General features: G+C 45.5%; 1 protein-coding gene across 3 annotated transcripts in view; it reads right to left on the bottom strand.

The window, feature by feature from the left end:
• Positions 1-16,227: 16,227 nt before the first annotated feature.
• SLC10A7 (solute carrier family 10 member 7) overlaps positions 16,228-22,371 on the bottom strand; it is a 253,407-nt gene continuing 247,263 nt past the window's right edge. For all 3 annotated transcript variants that reach the window (XM_067736735.1, XM_067736738.1, XM_067736733.1), the window contains 2 exons: positions 21,243-21,388; positions 16,228-18,796 (listed from right to left, as the gene is read on the bottom strand). In XM_067736735.1, the coding sequence (XP_067592836.1) occupies positions 18,767-18,796; positions 21,243-21,388 (176 nt within the window). In that variant the 3' untranslated portion in view covers positions 16,228-18,766. The remainder of the gene's footprint in view (positions 18,797-21,242; positions 21,389-22,371) is intronic.

Raw genomic sequence — 22,371 nt, 5'->3', positions numbered from 1 at the left:
TAGGCCCAGATAGGGAAGGTGCTGGCTGTCCCCATCCACTGCCCAGCTAAGAGACACCACTTTAAGATGTTTCTCTGGTTTACAGACGCCATCTTGAACTCAGTGCCTCCCTTCCTCTGGGCTACTGCATTTTCCTTCCTTCCAAGAGCCCCTTGGGAGAATCTTCCCCCCATCAGCTGGTCAGAGACGGTTTCCGCCAAGGGTTTTGTTAGTTACTTCGTCGAGGAAAGAAGCTGCCTGGAGATACAATCCATTGGATGTTAAAGAATGTGTTTTCTTGATTTATAGTCAGGCCAGGCAGGGTTGTCCGAGAGGCAAGGAACCAATGGGGCGATCCACTTTGACTAATGATTAATTATTATACCTAAAGTGATGTTTTCCTATCATCTGATAGGCTAGAAAAATAGACTATAGCTTGCCAGGTTAGCGTCACGGGTCACAGACGTTGCCTCTGCATTTTCAGATTGTATTATCCATTACAGTCGGCATCTTCTCATTTAGAGACATAATTTGTTGTTCTCGCAGACAAAAAAAAAAAACCCTGACATTTCACTTGCAAGCCGAAGATTAGAATCACAGCACAGGACCACAGATGGGAGTACATTAGGAGGTGGTTGTGGCGTCCCTGCATCAAGGACAGGAGGCTTGTGCCAGGAGAGCTGTAGAAGGCGGTGACTTCTGATCTTTATTATGCAAATGTGCGGCCCCGAGAGCCGGGCTGTTTAACCTCATCAGGGGAAATGTCACTGATCATTTCAAGCTCCAAATGTAGCACAAGCATTAGTACTATTATGTTATGATGATTATTATTTGTAGGACATGATGTAAGCCCGAGCCCTCTGATGAAGCTGAGTCTCTGCTTGCCCAGACCCTCTGGGGTTGAAAATCAAGTCTTCTTGATGTTAAACAATTAAACAAACCAATATATTTTGTTCTCTCTCTTTAGTACTTGTGGAGGGGGCGCTGTCCAGGTCTGGTGTCTGCCGGGCATGGGGAAGATGGTGAGAGTTTCACAACGTCTAATTTCCACCCCCAGATGCTTCCTCTCCTGTCTCCTGCAGGAATGATGCCCCAGCGACAGAGGTGTTTAGAGAAGCTGGGGCAGGAGAGGGGGACGGATCTGGGGGTGGAACATGGTGAGGATGGAAAAGAGAGAGATACTGCAGGAGATTAGAGAAGAAAGGGCTGAAAGAGGGGAAAGGTCCTTCAGCCCCGGGCATGGGTCCCTGCTATCTACCGGAGCCATAAAGCAAACTGAGAAGGCTCCCGGATCTAAGAGGTGGAGACAAAAAGAGATCGGAATCAAGCAACAAAGAAAAGGAAGTCAGTGAGAAGGGGAAAAGTCAGAGGCAGTTGACTTGCAGCCCGGGGTGATAGAAGGCAAAGGCTTGTGCATCTCTGAATCCAGATTTCAGGACCTGAACTGGCAAGGTCCTAGTTTCCGAAGAAGAGACTCCCGATGTGGGAAACTAAGAAATAGAAGTAAAACACACAGAGGTAGTGAAGTTCTGGAGGAGACGCAGAGCCCGAGTGTGTTACTGCTTTCCCCTCCCACAGCCTGGCAGTAGGGGAAAGGTCCAGCTTCACAAGTAACCCAGGAGGGAGGCTGATTCGCTGCACAATTGGGAAGACTAGACACTTCTCCGCAGACCCTCAGAGGCTCTCCCATCTGGACCCAAATCCTTCAGACATAAACACTGACATCAGGATCCCAGTCCAATTAAATCAGACTTCTTAGGAGTAGGGCCCACGTCCGTATTTTTTAAAGCTTTCCAGGTGACTCCGATGGCCTGCCAGGGCTGAGAACTGCTGCTTTAGATTCTGATGGATATAAACTCCACAAACTCTTGTGTGTTTATGTTCTGCTGTATCCTCTGGCCTCTAGCACAGTGCCTGGCACAGAGTAGAAACTGAATATAGATTTACTACATGAAAGGATAGTGGGTAAAGCACGGCATTTCTGTAATAGAAACAAGTCCTATAATTAGGCCATGCAGGGCATCTGTGCAGAGGAGTTACCTCCCAGCCCTCCAAGAGCCATGGTCTCGGGGCACGTTTGTCTCTTGTTGTGTCAGTGCAAGCAGACGCACAGATGTTGGACTCTGGGTGTGGGTTGTTTAGTTGACAGCAAACCAACAACACTACCACCCAAGGAGTTGGCCCAGTTGTCTTCCTCTCTTCTCCCAGGAGCCCTGGTGTGACAACATGGCTTTCAGAGAAGAGGCTCAAACCATCACGCCACCATCGGCAGGCAGCCCGCTATGGGCCATTAATCTTTCCCCACCAGCAACTGAGGAATAGACAAGGGTCATTTCCGGTGGACTTTTCTTCCTTCCTCTTCCTGCTTAAGGTCCGGTCAGTGATGAGTTCGGCAGAAGTGTTGAATGACCTTTTCACTCAGAGGCAGGAAACCTGTCCCTTTGGCTACTGGATGAGAGAAGCCTCGTGAAGGGAAGCTAAGGAGGGTCCCCGGGTGTGGACTTGGATCTGAGTTAGTTTTGTGGAAGAGCATCTCCTCAGCATCTCTGCAGGACCGAGGTCGAGGGAGTCTGACATCAATGGCCAGACTTGTGTACCACTGTCAAGAGCCAGAGAAGCAACACATTGGATTGGAGCTAGAACCAGTGTATGGTCTGGGTCCTTCCTCTACTCTCGCGGGAGTCCTGCAGCAGATGCTGGGAGACAGGGAGCCGCGTACTGTGAACCCACTTCCGACGGTGCGGGATGCCCATTCGAAACCTGCGGGCTGGGAGAGACTTTGCGATCTCATCGTTCCCCTCCCCATTTCCACCAAGAAACAGGGCATAGGGAAAGAAAGATAGACACTATTTGGGAGTAAGACGGGCCTCAATTCCAAACTTGACAGTGCTACTGATGAACTGACGACGTCTGGCCAGTCCTTTCAGACCTACACATCTATAAAATGAGGATGACACAATTTACCGGGCAGATTTATCTTGAGCAATAGATCTTAGGGCTATGGTGAAATCTCCCTGTTTGGATCCTATGGAATTGTTATTTCACCGTTGCGCTCTGAGCTCTTTGAAGGTACAGATGACACCGTCTTTTTATCTTTGTATCCTTAACCTCTAACACAGCAAACAGCTGGCCCATAATAGATGCTTAACGTAACCTTCTCAGAGCAGTCTGCCCAAACGCTCAATCTCGCGACCCCCCAGTTATGCATTACACTCTCTTGGTTTCCTTCAGAGCCTCAAAATGATATATTTGCTTGTGTATCATCTGCCTCCAAATTACACTGTAATTTTCATGAGATCAGGACCTTGTCTGTCTGGGTGGTCTGAGTCTAGAACAGAGTGCCTGGTGCCCAGGAGGTGCTCAAATATGCTTCTTGAATGGGGGAAGGAAGGAACGGCAGCTATTTTATTACTACTCGTGGTAGCAATGGTTGCAAGATGAATTGGAATCCATCCAAACGGAGAAAAGTTCATGGACTCTGGAAAGCGGACCAGAAAGGGAATGGGAATGGTCAGAAGCCCTTTGAGTTTCCTCCGCACAAAATTCTGCCAGGGAAGCCTTCTTTAGGGCCGGCGATTTCCTCAGGCCTCCGCCAGGGGGCCCTTCATGCTAAACTGAGCCGCGTGAACGGGGTTTTATGACGTGGACAAGGGCTGCCTCGGAGCCTGAACTGGGACCCTCTGGGGGAAGCGGGCGGGGGCCACACCCACTCCTGGGCTCGGCACCAGTGGAAGGCTCCAGACGGCTCGGGCTCTGCGCCAGGCTGCTTGGTTCCAGTGGGAAAGCTGACCTTGGCCAGGAAGAGGCACAAATGACTCATTGTCCCACATCCTCCAAGGTAAAAACCCAGCAGTGTGTGTGGCCTTTGGGGCTGGACGTCACTGCAGCCTTGGCTGCCTCCGCAGCCAAAATAAAAGCCGTCGGCCAGCAACCCAGCGCAGCCTAGGAATACAACCCAGGGATCTCTCCCATTGTCCCCTTCCACACACTTCCCTGCACGGAAAGTTCCTGAACACTGTGTGTAATTTCCAGTTCTAAAAGTGGAGCACCATTTCCTTTTAAAGACTTCAGGCAGCCTTCATTTCCAATCAAGACCATGTGACATTTTATGGACTCGTGGAAGAAACTGGATCTGTTTTCAGGTCACGTGTGAAGAAGGTCTGGGTGGAAGGTGCTTTATTTTTATTCAGGAGTTTGGGAGCCAAGTCCCTTCAATTTGTAAAACGTGCCGCTGCCTTCAGATTTCCACTAGAGGGCACTCTTGGAAAATATTTATAAATATATATCTTATTGCTCTGTCTAGGAAATGCTGTTTGTAAAAAGAAGGGGGAAAAAAAAAACACCGGCAGCCCAGTCTAAATTTCAGGGCAAGCCCTTTGCTTTCAGTTGGAACTATTCCTGATTCTTCCAGAAGCACAGCTAGAGAAGGAAGCTGGAGAGCCCACAGGCAGCTGCTACCCTTGTCTTCTGTCCTTTTGTCCACATGGGATGCCGCTGACCAACCCCGCTCGTCCCTCCATCCCCGGGCCACGGCCCAAATCCCCTCCACGCCGTAGGGGGCCACCCCTGGCCTGCCTGGAGAACCCCCTTGGAAAGGGGCTTAAAGATGCTGAATTTGGGGGCCTCTGGTTTGGTCGGGGGCCTTCCCTCACGAGCCAGCGGTGGCCAGAAATCCTCAGAAAAGCGCCAGGAAGGGTCAGAAGGGTGGCTGGAGCGTCAAACAATTAAAAATAGGGCTTCCGGGCAGGCAGCCATGGAGATCTGGCTTGATATGTAAATAAGTGTAAATAAGAGCAAGCCTCGGTGCTGGGAGGACGTTGTGCACATCTTGTGCAGCCAGGGCTGTCCGGGCCGCGGTGGGCGGCCTTTATTCTGCACACAGCCCAATTTAGAAAAAAAAATATTATTTTTTCCCACCCAAAAAGAAAATAGCTTCACTGAGTTCCACTGGTGGGGTAGGGGTGGAGGACAGGAGATTATTCTTCCAGCTTAAAGTTCATACTCAATGAATAGAAGAATGTCAGTGAAGACATTGGGACTGATTTTTAGCCGCTCTAACTTAATTCTGGAGCATATTTGATACACAGCACTCAACCTTCCCATCCCTGACGTTTCTGTCACCTTTTAGAGTTGACACCTCATTTCATCCTGGAATCAGCTCTGTGAGGTGGGTATTACCATCAACATCCCATTTCACAGACGGAAACTAAACTCAGGGAGGAGCAAGGACACACAGCAGCGGTACAGAGCCCGGGGCAGAGGCAGTTCAGTTTCAGCTGTAACGTTTTACTGAGCATGCGCCGAACCGGCCGCTGCTTCTTGCTCTTCCTCAAAAACCAGGCTCTCCAAATGTCAAGGCAAGTCTTTGACTTCCTTGGAACCGTTCCATTCTTCCAGAATGAACCGTTCCTCATTCTTCCAGAAGCACAGCTAGAGAAGGGAGGGAGAAGTACAAAGGCAGCTGCTTCCTTTGTCCACGTGGGCATCTTCCCCGTAGTCAGAGCTCCTGTCCGTCTGGGTGGAGCCACCAGGGCGTGCCCCTTCCTCGGGGCATCCCGGGTCGATCAGGGTAGGCCTGCCCAAGACCGCAGCTTGCTCCAGGGTCCTCCAGGCAGGAAGGCAGGCATCCGTCCACTCCTTGGCCGTCCCCCCGCTGACCTTGGCCTCATCTGTGCAATCCCACAGGGACGGACAGCAATCCTCAGAAGGCTTCTCTCTGTCCAGAGGTTTGCGCTGCAGGCTTCCTGCTCTCTAGTTCCTCTGTCTGGAGGGAGGCTGCACTTGAAAGTAGGCTTAGGGTTCTCAAGAAGCAAGATGGCCGCAGTGACTCCTGAAGAGCTCCCCTGTGGCCTAAGGGCTAGGGCGGTAGAGAAAGAGAGGCAAAGACCACAGAAGGGCTCTGGGCAGTGGTTCCCAAAGTGTGCTCGGCAGATCGACTTTCCCTTGACTCCATTCTGGACTTCTTTCCGTGAGCACGTATTAGTTTATAACTAAACACACAGGTGCACGCGTGCGAGCACACACACACACACACACACACACACACACACACACACTCACACAAAGCACTCCTGCAGCTTTGAAAACCAGCTCCTGTCCAGTTTGTCAGGGCGAGTAACACCATATGCTGTAACAGTGACTGCGCATACAGATGGATTCCCCCCGCCCCCCAGATTCGGATGCAGCCGGGAATCTATATTAAAAGTGTTGATACCCGTGAACAGAAACAGACACAATAGGTTGTCTCCATTTGATAATACCGAGGTGTCTGAAAGCATGGCAACAGAATGAAAACGCAAATTGGGAACCTGGGGGCTACTTTCTGCTTCAGAACCCCGTGAGAGGGGTTGGATAGGAGGATGGGGGAGTGAGAGAAGGGAGAGCAGAGGCTCTGGCCTGCTGCGAGTGGTCCCGAACTCTGGTCTTTTCTCGATTCATCTAAAGGGTGAGGTCAGGCTCAGGTCTAGGAACCACAGGCTCCCGTCCTAACAAGCAGGGCTGGAGGGACCCAGAGAGAAGGAGGTAATGGGTTTCTCCGGGCACAGAAATGTGGCAGTGGATTTCCTGGTTCATGGCTCTTACAGGTGGCTCAGAAGTTTGCTCCACACACCTTGGCCGGGTTTCCCAAAGCCAGGTGAGCTCCGGAGGCGCGGGACCCATGGTTCGCATCCTCCAGGCCCATCCCCTGCGCTGCGGCCGCCGCGGGTCGGCAGAAGGGGCGGTGGGTGCGGTCTGCGCCCTGCCGGCCAAGGGGATTCGGACGGCGAACTGGCGAGGATGTTCCTCAACAGCCCAAGGGGGCGCCTTGTATTCAGAGCCCCAGAGTCTTGGGAGGACTGGGCGCTCCTGGGATGACCCAAGAGGGGCCACACTGCACCGTCCCGGAGGGGTTAGAGGAAGTGGAGCTCGGACAAGGAAACTCTCCGAGGCCCAGACCGGGGATGCTCGGTGCCGTGGTTTCACCACCCGGCGAAGAGGAGGGGTTTAGACGTTTGCAGCGAGTCAGACCGCCCTGTGCATTTGCCAGAACAATCCAGGGTGGGTGGGAATTCCTCCCCCTTGGTGGTGAGGAGAGTCCAGTCTGTGGGCGTTCCATAGACTGTCTCCCGAGAGTCTGGCAGGGCCTGTCTGTGCCCAGAAAGGGAGGAAGGGTCTTTCTTAGCTTGATGCTTTTAAGCTGGTGGCTTAGACAGTTCTATGAGGGAAGGAGAGAGGCGAAGATAAAACACCCTTAGAGAGGATTGTCCCCCGTGCCCCTCATCCAGAGAGCTAGTGGTGAAGCCACTGTCCCTGCCTACCCTGCCCTGTAACTCACAGGGGACGCATTCAGCTGCCCAGCCCTGCATCGTGCAGCAGACAAGGATAAAAATGTCTTTTAGGGATTTTTCTGTTGTGATTTTGACCGCTCTTCTTCTGATGCTGCAGAATCACATTTTCTCAGTTGTCCCATTACTTCTGACTACTTTCTAACACAATGGCCTCAGAGGGAAAAGACAAACCTAGATTAATAAGGTGCTCAGGAAGGGGGTGAGACGAGAGAGCCGTCAGGCCCCCCGAGCGGAGGTTGCTGAGACGTGGGCTGGCCTGGCCTCAGAGGCCTGCCAGAGCCGGGGGCCTGTCGCCTGACTTCTCCTCCGTCTCCACAGAGTCCAGGGCTGCTTAGGGCCAAGTGTGATGTGGACACTTGCCTGCTGGTTGGTGACAGAAGCTCATTTTCCATCTGTCAAGCAGCCTGACACAGAGCTGCTAATGATCTTCTGCCAGGCGAGGCCTGGCTGGATTTGAACCAGTGACCCAGAGGTAAAAGGCCCCGATGCAGGGCTCCCTATGCAATAACTGGCCTGCCTCTGCCTGGCCCTGTGCTCTCTGTTCCTCTGCTCCTGCGTTCTCCTCATCCAGTTGAGTTTTGGTTGGATCCTAACTTAGCTTTTGGGGCTGAGCGGTTCAAGTCCCAGGAGGGCAAGCAGGGGTGCATTTCTGTCCTGGGGGGCCGTGAGATGGAAGGCAGTTGGAGGGCAGAGGGGTGGGGGGCCATCTTGATTAGCCTGGGCCCGAAAGCCACGTGCTCTTCCCAGGCTGGGTGCCTGATCCAGGCCTCAGGACCTTTGCACGCATATAGAGCTAGCCTCCACAGCAAAGGCTACAGCAAGAAATGTACGTCTGAGGGGTACTGAGGCCTAGATGCTCTGGGCCTCAACTACTCTGAGGTCAACATTGTCATCATTTTTTTTTTTTTTTTTTTGCTGGTAGTTTTCATGAAAACAAAAAAAGTCCTTTCAGGAGCATTCATAGGTTGATTAACATGATGATTCCCATTCACTGAATGATAATCGAGTCCCATGCCACTCTCCAAAAATAGTTTTATCATCTGAAGATGTCTCCTCCAGAATCAGAAAAGCAACCTGGGGGACAGTAAGGGCCAACCCGTCGTTCAACAAACATTTATTGAGATTCCTGCTATCAGGCAAGCACTCTTCTCATTATCAGGGTTGCAAAGATAAACAAGACAAGGTCCCCATTGAAGGAAGGAATCATTTAGAGGGAGAGGGGCATGTGACAAAAATGATTTGGCACAATCTGATGGGTAATCAATAAGCAAAAGAAGAAATTCAGTACACATTTGAAAACCAAGGGCCGTGTCTCACTGTAGGGGTAGAGGGTGTAGGGGACACGGCTGGAGCCCACAGATCAGGAGTCAACATTGCAGAGGGGGAGGGAAGCACAGGTGCTGGCCAGGTCAGCGCCCAGGTGGGCAGCCAGGCTTTGCCACTTATAAGCTAGGGCATCTGATATTTTCTTTCTTGGGGCCTCCACTTTCTAGTCTGTAGAATGGGAATAATGACGCCAATATAAAAAACCTTCATAAGGATTAAATGGGATCGTTCAGGTAAAGCATTGAGCAGAGCACCCAGCACCTGGTAGGTGACTGAGAAATGTCAGCAAGGGCTTCCTGGATTGGAGAAGGCTTTACTGGAGGAAAAAAGAATAGTAAATGACGGCAGCCCAGTGGACAAGACAGTTGAGATTAAGGAGAGGTTTTGCAGATAGAATCAAGGGAATCTGGTGATTAGCTGAATATGAAAAGTGAAATGCGAAGGCTGAGGGGAGGACCCCAGGCCCAGTTGCTATGACAAGCCAGGAAGCTGGTTGTGGAGGATAGTGTGTCAGGAAAGATGTTACTGACTTTTCCTTCAGGGCCAGGCGTGCCTTCAGGATGCCCGGGGTGGGGGTGGGGGGGTGGCGGGGAGGGGTGGTCTCCAAACACAATTGGAAATGTGAACTCAGGGCTACAGGACTGGGAGCTCTGGCTAAGTTACAGTGGTAGCTGGCGCTGCGAGTGGCCCACAGGCTCCCAGTGGGAGTGCATGGCGGGGGGGGTGGGAAGAAAGATCGGAGACCAGGATGCCTGGAAATGTCAATATTAAAGGTGTGAGTGGAAAGGGGGCCTGTGAACAGGAAACCCAGATGCTCCAGGGCCACGGGGGCACCTGACGAGGTGGAACTGAGTGGCTGTCCAAGAGGACTGTGGTCATAGGGAGACAGCTCTAGAGCAGCTGTACAGTCGGACCTCAGATCAGCCGGGCGTTAGCAAATCAGTGTCCGTATAGGGCAGCTCTGTCAGCTGCATTATCAGGTGGTTCTCAGCCAGACTCAGTGCTTTTTGGGGAGTTGGGCAAAATTTCTGCTTGGAGTTCTTTGGAGTAAGTAGAAAAAGGCAAGACCCAAGCAGCAATGGTGGGCTGGAAAGGCCTTTCAATTCCTCCTGGAGGCCAGGGATGGCTGCAGTCGTCTTACAATTCAGAGTCAGGTGTCTTCATCAACTGATGAAGTAGGCACTCATGCCCTGGTCAGGTCCTGACTTAATTGGTGACATTTAATGGACTGCCTAATAGATTTTTTGCATAGATTAGAAGTCAAGCAGAATAGACCCTGACAGCTGACCCCATACATCCGATACGGTTTACCCAGGTCCCATCCCTGTGGAACCATAACAATAGCTGTCACTGACTGGGTTCTTACCAAGTGCCAGACACTGTGACAAGCCATTTGCAAGGATTCTCTCATTCATTCCTAATAACAAACCTGTGGCATTACACGCTTTTCACTTTGGCTTCATGAGCAGAGAAGTGATACAGATGGTATCCTGCCCCGTCTTCAACGTGCACAGGAGCTGGAGCGGCTGCTGAGGGGAAGGGGCATTGTCAGAGGCACCACGTGTGAGACGGTGAGAGTAGTGGGTCCCAGGGTAGGAAGTTGCCGTAAACATTTAGCGGTGGATGAGTTCTAGCTATGTTGGCAAAACCAGCCCGGGAGGCCGCACTGACAGCAGTGCTCTCAGTGAACACCTAGCATCAGGGTCAAGAATGCCCACTAGGGATCCCAAATCAATGTGGTTGTAAGGATTTCTAGTCTGGAATAGCCAGTAACAAGGGAATGACCCATGTCTAGGGCTGAGGCCAAGACTTGTTTCCTCCGTGTGTGGTCTTTTCCTATCAGTGGACTCTGAGGCCTGGCATGTGTCAGAAACCCTAGGCTCCTTCCTGCCAATGCTCTGGAATTTCTGAGTCGTGGGGCTTTTGAGTCACTCCAGCGAAGAGAAAACAACACCCTTTATGAAAACCTTGGCTGCAGAGTTCAGGTAGAGTTCAGAATCATTGCTAGCTAGTTTCTAGAATGTTAGAATATGAGAAAATAAGATCTTGCAGGGAGCACATAGTTTCCGAGGTGCAGAAGAGTCTACTCAGTGGTGAGCAGTGTGGACTCTGGAATCAGGAAAGTCTGAGTTCAAATCCCAGCTCCACCATGTAGGCGTTGTGAGGCTTGCACTCTTTTTCATCTTGGTTTGCTTATCTGCACATCGCCGATAATAAGGGTACATATCCTCTTAGGAATGTTGAAATAATTAAACGAAAAACTGGAATAAAGAAGCTAGTATCGACCTGGGGGGCAGAGGGATTTTCACACCTTGGCTACTGTGAGTAATGCTGCAGTGAACACGGAGGAACAGGTATCTGTTTGAGTTAGTGATTTTGTTTCATTTGGATATATAACTGGAAGTGGAATTACTGGATCATATGGTAGTTCTATTTTTAATTTCTTGAGGAACCACCATACTGTTCTTCACAGTGGCTGTTTCTGCAGTTTTAAAGCACCTGCTGCCCATCACCCCTCAACAAACAAACAAACAAACAAATTTTTAGTACAAATCTCCTTTTCCAGCAGACATTTTTGTTCATTTGGAGGAAAATGAAGTAAAAGTTCCAACATCCACAAGGAAGTTATATAGGGGAGAAAAAGAACATTCCAGTAATACAGACACCAAGTCACAAGCAGGAATTCTGTGCATGAGATGATAAAAATGGAAACTCCTGGAAATCTTGGGGGGCGTAGAATGCTTCCCACAGAACATGGAATTCATTCTCAAACCATTACATCTAAATATAAATTAATATGTATTCAGATGGACTGGGGGATTGCAACAGCCATAACTAATATTCAGTGCTCTGATCTGTGGTACTTGCCAATTTCTGGGGTGTAAACAGTCCCACCCTTGCCAATTTCAAGCTACCAGCAAGCTGTTCCTGAGTTGGCATCGGGAAAGGATGCCCTCGACTGGCTCTCAGGAGATGATACAAGCCGACTCCAGCCTACGCACAGATACCTGTTCCTCCGTGTTCACTGCAGCATTACTCACAGTAGCCAAGGTGTGAAAATCCCTCTGCCCCCCAGGTCGATACTAGCTTCTTTATTCCAGTTTTTTGTTTAATTATTTCAACATTCCTAAGAGGATATGTACCCTTATTATCGGCGATGTACAGATAAGGAAACCAAGACGAAAAAGAGTGCAAGCCTCACAACGCTTACATGGTGGAGCTGGGATTTGAACTCAGACTTTCCTGATTCCAGAGTCCACACTGCTCACCACTGAGTAGACTCTTCTGCACCTTGGAAACTACGTGCTCCCTGCAAGATCTTATTTTCTCATATTCTAACATTCTAGAAACTAGCAATGATTCTGAACTCTACCTGAACTCTGCAACCAAGGTTTTCATAAAGGGTGTTGTTTTCTCTTCACTGGAGTGACTCAAAAGCCCCACGACTCAGAAATTCCAGAGCATTGGCAGGAAGGAGCCTAGGGTTTCTGACACATGCCAGGCCTCAGAGTCCACTGATAGGAAAAGACCACACACGGAGGAAACAAGTCTTGGCCTCAGCCCTAGACATGGGTCGTTCCCTTGTTACTGGCTATTCCAGACTAGAAATCCTTACAACCACATTGACTTGGGATCCCTAGTGGGCATTCTTGACCCTGATGCTAGGTGTTCACTGAGAGCACTGCTGTCAGTGCGGCCTCCCGGGCTGGTTTTGCCAACGTAGCTAGAGCTCATCCACCGCTAAATGTTTACGGCAACTTCCTACCCTGGGACCCACTGCTCTCACCGTCTCACATATGGTGCCTCTGACAATGCCCCTAAGTGGCCATCGACAGATGAATGGATGAAGAAAATGTGGTATATATACACAATGAAATATTATTCAGCCTTTAAAGAGAAGGAAATCCGGCCATTTGTGACAACACAGATGAACCTGGTGGGCGTTATGCTAAGTGAAATAAACCAGAAAGAGACAGACAAACACTGCATGGTATCACTTATATGTGGAATCTTAAAAAGAAAAAAGTAGAACTCATAGAAGCAGAGAGTAGAATAGTGGTTGCCAGGGGCTGGGGGGGTGGGAATGAGAAGAGGTTGGTAAAAGGGTACAAACTTTCAGTTATAAGAAGAATAAGGTCTGAGGATCTGATGGACATCGTGGTGACTGTAGGTGATAACTGTATCATATAACTGAAATTCGCTAAGAGACTGTATTAAGCAACCTCACACACACACAAGTAACTGTGTGAGGTGAAGGGTGTGTTCATTAATCGTGGGAATACTTTCACAGTGTATGTGTATATTGGATCATCACTTGTACACTTCAGATAGCTTACAATTTTATTTATCAATTATACCTCAATAAAACTGGCAAAAGATGAAAATGATGATATGATAATTAACCACCACCACCACTATCACTTAGGCCATCACACATTTCCCACTGGACTGTCTTTTCTCTTTGGCCCACTTCCTCTCTGGTTCCTCTTCTTCCAGTCTTTGGACCTCTCAGCCCCCTTTCTCCGACTCAAAATTCCTCTCACCTCAATGCATGGGACAGTCAGATTCCCTTGTCCGGCCCTTAACCCCTAGGATGTGCCTAGAGGCCCATCTTTCTCAACCGAAAAAGGTTTTGCTTGACAAGTGCGTCACGGCTCAGAAATGAATTACGCCGTTCGCTCAAGAAGTAGCAGAAGTAGCCCCAGTTTGTGCTTTATGCTTGTTAGAACTCTTCCAAAGTGTGATTAAAAGAAAAGGTACAATTAAAAGTAAGAACACCTCTGCATTCCTGGTCCTAGGAATCATCACTGTTAAGTAGTCTAAGCGTGGTTAAAATGCGCCCACTTCTTAATTTTGTGGCCTTGAAAGCCACTTAGTCTGGGACTCAGTTTCTCATCTGTAAAATGGGGATAATACCACCTACCTCATAGAGTTGTTGAGAGGGTTAGATGAAATAATGTACAGGGCGTGAAATAGTACCAGGCCTAAAGGAAAAGCTCAGTAATGTTACTTATAAGTATACCTCTAAACATTTTTTATGTATGGAGTGTCCCTACACATATGTAACATATATTTTAACTAATGAAAAAATAGGATATATAAAAATAGTATGACAAAATGCATATTCTTCCCTGAAATTTATTCTTCTTCCTACTCAACAATATATCGTTATTACGCAGTGACCGTCATTTCTTTTAATGCCTAAATAATGTTCTACGATAAGAGCATAGCATTGAGTGTTTAAACACTTCCTTGAGTTGGGGAATTTGGGTGCCCTTTCAGCCTTATCAATGTTCTGAAATGTCCTTGTCAGTAGATTCTAGGGCACTTATCTATTTCTGGATTCACAGAAGCCAAAGAGCTGGGCTGAAGAACACATATATTTAAACTTTCAATGGCACAGCTAAATAGCCCTCCAGAAAATTCCATCCCCATTTATGTTCCAACTAGAAGGGCACGAGGTCCCTCTCCCCAAACCCTTATCAATATTTGAATATTATCAAACTTTCAACTTTTTGTCAATCTCATAGGTGAAAAACAGTATCTCATTTAAACGTATATTTCCCTGATCTCTGGTAAGACTGAATATTTAAAAATATGTCTATTATCCATTTTGTATAAATTACCCATTCACAAACTTTGACTGTTTTGCTAGTGCAGAGAGAAGTCACAGCTCCTTTTCCATCTCCTCCCCGACGTTCGGGCTACAGCTCATCCAGAACATACGCGAATCCTCATGTTGCCTCATTCCAACGCCCAGTTGGCGAAATGAGAGGAAAGTGGAAATGAGGAAGTTTCTGTCAGGTTATATAGCCATTGGCCCCAGGGCAAGTTCAGGAAGTCAGAGAATGAACAAAGAGGTGGCTGAACTTCTGTGAACTTGGGGGTTGGGGAGAGAAAGAGCTGGTAACAGGGCAGGTAGATGGGGTTACGGGGAAGGGCGGTCAGTGAGAAATTCCAGGTGGGAGGGTGGCTGGGAGATTGGTGGGAACAGGATGTCTAACATCCCATTTTTTTCCTAACATTACATTTTAAGTTTCTCTATCCCCCCCAAACTCAGTGTGTCCAGACTTTGGTAGAAATCAAGGAACTGGAATGGAATTCCATGTGTGGGTGGTGGAGTCTGAGATGCTGGAGAGCTCGGTGGAGGAAGGGGGTCTGGAGAGGCCTGTGGGCATCTTCTGGGTGACCCCCTGTGACTCAGCTCAGCCCTGAGACTTCAGTGCTCGTCTGCACCTGTGTTTACAAGCACATTGGCACCAACCGATCGTTAGAGTGACGTTTAATGTTTAATACAGTTTCTCATCATTGGCTCTGTAGACAAGTTCTCCAGGGTCTATGAAAAATTGTTTTCCCTTTACATGAGGTTAGTATTTTACTCACATTTGAGAAACTGTTCTATAGTGTAAATAAGATTAGCTGCTTTGCTAAAGAGAGTACTCTTATAAGACCCTTGGTATGTACCTACATAAACCAATAATATGATGATAATCATAATAATTTGTATCTAGTCTTTATAATAAGTATGTCAGAATTCCGATAAGGAAAACGCTTTATTTTTTATGCATATAAAGTATTCACTAATTCAGATCAACCCAAGCTGATTTAGCCTGAATTATTGAGGGTTTATTGTTCTGTCAAAATATAAAAGATGAAAGTTATTTGCACATCACATCTGCAGCTTCAACTTGGAGAGCTAGTATTTACACAGTTATGAAGCCATGCATGAAGCCATGCATGTGGCTTCACAGCGCAATGTGGCTTCACAGTTTCCCTCAGGCTAGCTAGGAATAGTAGCAAAAAAAATCAGTTTTTCTTGTAACTGAGTAATGATCTATATGTAGGGAAGAGCTTTCATAATTATGAAGGTTCATGTCTTACCTATTAAGATCACAGTTTGGAAAATGGTTTTTTGGGTTTTTTTTTTTTTTTCTGGTTATTAATCTGAGTCAGGCACTGTGCTAGGCACAGGAGGAAAACAAATGAGGACCACATTGGAGGAGACAGAAATGTAAAGTGATGATTAGACAAGCAAAGGTTTTGGAAGACTTGAGGGACTTGTTCTAAAGGCATGTCACAGGGAGTAAGTCTAGAACTGACTGGGGGAGCAGGAAAGCTTCCTGAATGAGGTGACATTTCTGTCAGCCTTCCAGGGAGAAGAGGCTTGCTAAGTCAAGACAGCAAAATGAGAACACGAAGGTATGGAATTCTACAAAAGGGAATGTACCCACGAAGAAACTCGGGGTTTGGAAAAGGCATTCTGCATTCTAAGGGTTCATATTTCTATCCCTGAAAAAATTGACAAGGTGGCTAAAACGCAGATCACCTATGTTCTGTCCCTTCTGTTGGATATGTTTCTCTTTTGGTCCTCAATCCTGATGCTGAGAAAATCTCTAACCAGCAAGGGCTGGTTCTGGATTTTAACGTTATGGCGTGGTGGGGTATTGGGATGGATACCTGGGAAGACTATGAAACTTATGTCCAGCTAACCACAAATAGTATAAGAGGATTGGAATGAATTAAAAGAAATCTACAGATACTTGGAAGGCATTATGAGTGTATATCTGAAATCAGGTTAAAAATAAGCCGCAGGTTCTCTTGTGATTTCTGAAACATCTTTGTTTAATCATAGAATTATGTCCATCTTCCATTCATCATAAATAATCCATTTCATGACTTTACCGATCCTTTTGAAAAAATTTGGTATTTAGCATAAACAAACACTGAACATTAGCCAGGGGTGTGTTAGTTTTAACCAGAAGAGGGAAGAATAAAAAGAAGAACCCACAAAATTTTAAAACTTAGAAAAGAGCACATGAAAAGATGAACATTCTCATCCATTTAAAAAATCAAATTTCATAACAACCATTAACAAAACTCCAGGTGGAAAAACAAGCAAACATAAATATAATCTAACGTATTTCTTTCATAAATACATTCAGACAAAACAAATGCATAAAAGAGATAGTGCATAGATATAACAACATATTTTAAGACATGAATAATTAAACCCCAATAATCATGAATTAAAAATAGATTTTGATTTTATTTTTTTGTCCTTTATGGAAAAATATGCCCAGCATTTGTGTAAAAAAAGAAATAGGTATACACATCAATAAAGCCACCAAAATTCACTACGGAAAGAAGATTATGTGAAAAAAGAACACATTTTTTTTAAAGCAAAAGGTAAAGTGTTATATCATTTTCAGTTGAATTTTATCCCATAGTCACACCTACTATAGGTGTTAGATAATAGAGGTAGATAAGTTGGGGGAAAAAAATCAGTATTCTAATGCTAGGGAGAAGATTTTTATGATAGCTCAGAGAGACAATTCCATTCACTCTGAAATTCAAAGAAGCTTGCGGGAACAAAACATGAAAACCTTTCTGTGCTCCATATGTAAGCATCAAAAGTATCAAGCAAAATTACTGTAGTTTTAGACACAAGTGAAATTCTTGACAATAGGAATTCTTGCCAAACAGCCTATTTAGCATAGCTTTTTTGCAGGGTCTGGCCCTAGCCTTACAACTCACACCCAGGCTAACTCTTAGGAAATTTATGAGGTTCAGTGACATTGAAATGAGTCAGAAGCAACACAACATGAGAGCTGGTAGTAACAATAATGTAAATTTACCATACTGGTAAACATGGTGAGTTTCTAAGGAATGATTTTTTGTTGTTGATAAAACAACAAAACAGCTGCTGAAGATATGGTGTGACTCATGATGTCAATATCACCTGTCAAATCACGAAAAGACACGTACAGAGGATGTGACAGAATGGTGTGCAGGCAACAGAAAAAGTGTTCCCTTATTTCTATACATTGCTTTTTTCTCTATTCGGGTCGTGAAAGCTCTTCCAGACACGGTAGAAGCAAATATTGGATACTCCCTGGCAGGCTGATGCCCAACTGGGAGCTAATTTTACTTAATATTTTGGTTGACGAATGGTTTTGCATCTTCTGTGTCTATTTTTCTTTCCATCTCGCTAGACAGAATGTGTATATGTAACATTTGTTTGCCTCTATGACCTTTATATTTTCATTTATTTGTAAGAGCAATGTGATTTAATTTTTTTTAAAATGTTGCAAACATTTGTCAAATCTGCCAAGGAAATCCTCATTAATAACTTGTCTCAAATGCCTTAAGTGTGCTTAATTTAAAGATGTAACAGGCTGCTTCTGGCTAAAAGAGGAAATTTGTGCCCAGCACATCTGTGTAACAGGAAACACATTTTGGTCTCCGTTGTGGAATGTGAAATAATCCATCATTAATTGTTGCTGCTCTCGAACTAATTGTAACGTTTTTGGGTCTCACATTTGGTTGTTATGAGTTTGCAAGTGTGCTGGAAAACAGGTAAGCAAGAAATAATGGAAGAAAAACGAAAAACATTTGAAATATAATTTTAAGAATCCTGAAACCCAAATCCTGCAGTTTATCTGAAAACTGCACGTACTTTGACTCATAACTCAAACATCAGGCCCTTTCTTTGAAGCAGCTTATAATAAATTTAAGACATAGAACACCACAATCTCTTGTAATGGAACTGAGGAATTTCTGAGTGGAAACTATTTGAAGGAATGTCTTAAAAACTGATGTCAAGAAATGCAGATGACTTATGCTTTTCAGCATCTATTCAATCTATGACCCCTGCTGAGTTGATAAGGAAGAGGCATGTCACAGTTGCAGAAAAAAAGAATCACAAGGGAAATCAAAGTATCCGTGAATAAGACTTTGGAAATTTTCACTGTCATGAGAAGAGCATTTTCCTGATGGTGTGACCTCATTCCAAATAGTACAGTAGCTAGTAGAGAGCTGTATTGCACAGAAGGTGGTACGATGAAAACGTGTTTGCTTTTTGTCACTTATGATGACTGTTTCCTGTGTTAGGAAAAAAAAAAAACAAAGAACAACTCCAAAATACTGAACCACCCCTGGCAGTAACCAACAAAGTAGGTTTTGGAAATAACGCTCTCGTCAAATCCATTTTAAGGCACTTAAACAGTTATATTTTTTTGTGTAAAAAAATAAAATATGCATTGAAGCAACGTTCACAAATACATGTCTTCAGAACTGTTTGTATGTACAACCCTGTACGTATATACATCGCTGTGGAAAGACCACCTCCTTCCTTATACCGTTGGCCTTGTCAACTTCACTCCCTACGAGAAAGGAAAACATGACATCAGAGTTGGACGGTATCCACGAGCAACGTGAGAGCATCAGTTAACACCAGATAATTTATGCTACGAGAAGGAAAAAGAGGTCCGCCTAGATAGCATTATATAACCCAGGATCCAAACCCCTGGATCCAAATAAATTCACCCGCCCACCTCACTGGCCTGCAGAATCTGGCACCTCCCCCACGCCCGGCATGGCTATTCATCCCGTCTGCTGTGCGTTAGATGGTGCCTGTGGGTCTCAGTCAGTATTGTCTGTAAAGCAGAGGAGACACTCAAGGATACCCTTACGATGGACACTTTGTTTTTGTGGCCAGGTGGGAATGGCTAAATATTCTAAGCCTTCTGGATTATTCTACATTAGCCAGTGGCCCCCTGGTTTGGAGTGGTTTCTGTGTGAAGGGAAAAATGAACAGCGTCCAGTTTGGTCTCCCTTTTGGAAATGCTTCTGTTACTCTGCAGGATAAATCCTAGAGCTTTTAAACATTTAGAAGAAAACTTCATTCTGATTAATTTGCTGTTCACTATGACTGTGTATTATTGATGGAGTATTAGGATTTTCAAATAATTTTCTTCATTCTTTGTCAAAATTTATATGTATAAATTCTGGTCTATCATGCACATACACATTGTTAAACACGAGCATATATACAAATGAAGTTTTCAAAGGGGATAAATAGTAAAAGAAAGAGAATTACTAAACTGCTCCTGTACCAATTCTGAGTGGGAAGACCCCAGACTGGAGTGGTCCCCAGCACAGAATGGTGTTTGCTAACATTTTGTTCAATTACAAGAGGAGGGAAGGTGCTGGAGGGCTACCTTCTCAGGCAGGATTCTGGGGACCTAGGGCTCTCCTTCTAAAAGCAATCTTGGGGGTGGGGGGGGGAGAGATAAATTAGGAGAGTCTGGGATTAACATATACACACTCCTATATATAAAATGGATAAACAACAAGGACCTACTGTACAGCACAGGGAACTATACTCAATATCTTGTAATAACCTATAATGGAAAAGAATCTGAAAAAGAATATATATATATTCCTATATATTTTTATTCTTATATATATTCTTACATATATAACAATCACTTTGCTGTACACTTGAAACTAATGCAACATTGTAAATTAACTGTACTTCAGTACCAAAAATTAAACAAAAGCAATCTTGTATTTCTGTTTGGAGCATCGTTGTGGTGTAGGGGAAAGATTTTGGGGGACACATAGACCAGGGTTCAAGTCCTAAGTCTAGCACTGAGTAAACCCACCCCCACAACCCTGGGCAAGTTGCTCAACTCTCTGGGCCTAGTTCCTATGTGTTCAATGGGGATAGCAGAGCCTGCTACAGTGTTGTAGAAAATAAGGAACATCAGTGATGATAACAGAGATTATATCAGATAGCTTTTGTCAAATACCTGCCACGTAATCCTCCACAACTCTAAAGAGTAGATGTTATCATGAGTCTTAGTGTGGCAGAGACTGAGGTGCACAGACGTGAAGTAACATGGCCAGGGTCACACGGGGGTAAGGTGGCAGAGCTGGCAGGATGGCTCAAGGGCCCACACTCCGAACCTGGTAAAGGCTGGCACGTGCTTAGCATAACACAGAGCTTAACAGGCTGTAGTGGGGCGGTCCCATTTTCAGGACACTAAGAACATGACACACAGCGCTCTGTCACTGGCTATCTCCTTGCCACCTCGTGAGCAGGCGAAAGCAGACTTGCAAAGTCTGAGCCACTAGGAAGAAGGAAGAAGCCAGCTCTATGGGCACTTCCGTGGTATGTGCTGCCTCTGAATTTTGTATGAGTCACTCCGTTTATTTTATTTTGGCTGATAATTTAGAAAATCAAATCCACAAATATCAAATAAGTAACACGACTTCTGAGCCAAGTGTGGTGAAACTGATGTCCTTGTGTGGCCTCCTTTGCTACTGAAATTTTATTTTTTAATTCCCAAACGCATAGTACAAAGAAGTTATTATGTGTCTGGAAAATTAAAAATAAAGTAGACGCTCTGGATAAATCCAGGTGCTATCATATTTAGAAAGGCATGTGAAGTCAGGACACATACAAATGATCAGGTGGGCAAAGATGGTGGGCACCCGAGCAGAGGGGCACATGTATTTTGAGTATATTTACTGAAACTTTAATCCACTGCAATATGCCCTTCGATAGGAGCAAATTAAAAAGGGCTTTTAAAAACTACCTTCTAAGTATCATCGTGCTGTTATAATAATATAGAACAATTAGCCCTCAATCCTCTTGTTCAAATTGAATTGGATTAATGCGTCATTATTACCGTATTTAGTTAAGAGAATGTGTACTTGAGAACAAGGTTATATGTGCAAAAGTTAAAGCATATGAACAGCTAAGATTCAGAAATAGCATTTCAACGTGACTTGGATCCAAATAAGATTCTTCTAGAGTCTCACCTTCTGCCTGGACACCATCCAAGACCTTATTGTTGGCACCAACACACTTCCCAGAAGGATCTGCACCGGGTGGTAGATCAGCAAGGGGACGGATATTAAAGAGAGGTACTCATGGCCCGCAAACACGATCTTCAGCATTGGAATCCCTGATGAACAAAGAAGACAGAAAACCTAGAGGCAAATTCAGTCTGTCATCAAACTAAAGACATACGCCATTAAAACTGGACTTCAGATTGCACCGCCTTTCCCTTGTGTATATTCACAGAACTGAAAAGGGAAGGTCTGGAACGACTCCCCAAATCTTTCCATCTTCCTTTCACTGTGTAAACCTCCAAGCTCTATCTAGAACAGATTAAAACTGAAAAGGTGGTCGGTTCAAGGGCAGCAGTAACTCTCACTGCAAGTTAGCAGCCTGTCTAACAAGGAGAGGAGAGAAGAGAGTGGGGAATAGAGTTTCTTTTTTTTTAATTTTTAAATTTTATTTATTTTTTTATATAGCAGGTCCTTATTAGTCATCCATTTTATACACATCAGTGTATACACGTCAATCCCAATCTCCCAATTCATCACACCACCACCCACCCACCCCCGCCGCTTTCCCCCCTTGGTGTCCATACGCTTGTTCTCTACATCCGTGTCTCAATTTCTGCCCTGTAAACTGGTTCATCTGTACCATTTTTCTAGGTTCCACAGATATGCGTTAATATACGATATTTGTTTTTCTCTTTCTGACTTACTTCACTCTGTATGACAGTCTCTAGATCCAACCACATATCAATAAATGACCCAGTTTCATTGCTTTTTATGGCTGAGTAATATTCCACTGTATATATGTACCACATCTTCTTTATCCATTCGTCTGCTGATGGGCATTTAGGTTGCTTCCATGACCTGGCTATTGTAAATAGTGCTGCAATGAACACTGGGGTGCATGTGTCTTTTTGAATTATGGTTTTCTCTGGGTATATGCCCAGTAGTGGGATTGCTGAGTCATATGGCGATTCTATTTTTAGTTTTTTAGGGAACCTCCATACTGCTCTCCATAGTGGCTGTATCAATTTACATTCCCACCAACAGTGCAAGAGGGTTCCCTTTTCTCCACACCCTCTCCAGCATTTGTTGTTTGTAG

Source organism: Pseudorca crassidens, chromosome 4 (genome assembly GCF_039906515.1).
Source record: "Pseudorca crassidens isolate mPseCra1 chromosome 4, mPseCra1.hap1, whole genome shotgun sequence".
NCBI lineage: Eukaryota > Metazoa > Chordata > Mammalia > Artiodactyla > Delphinidae > Pseudorca > Pseudorca crassidens.
This window is presented reverse-complemented; position numbering and strand designations above follow the sequence as displayed.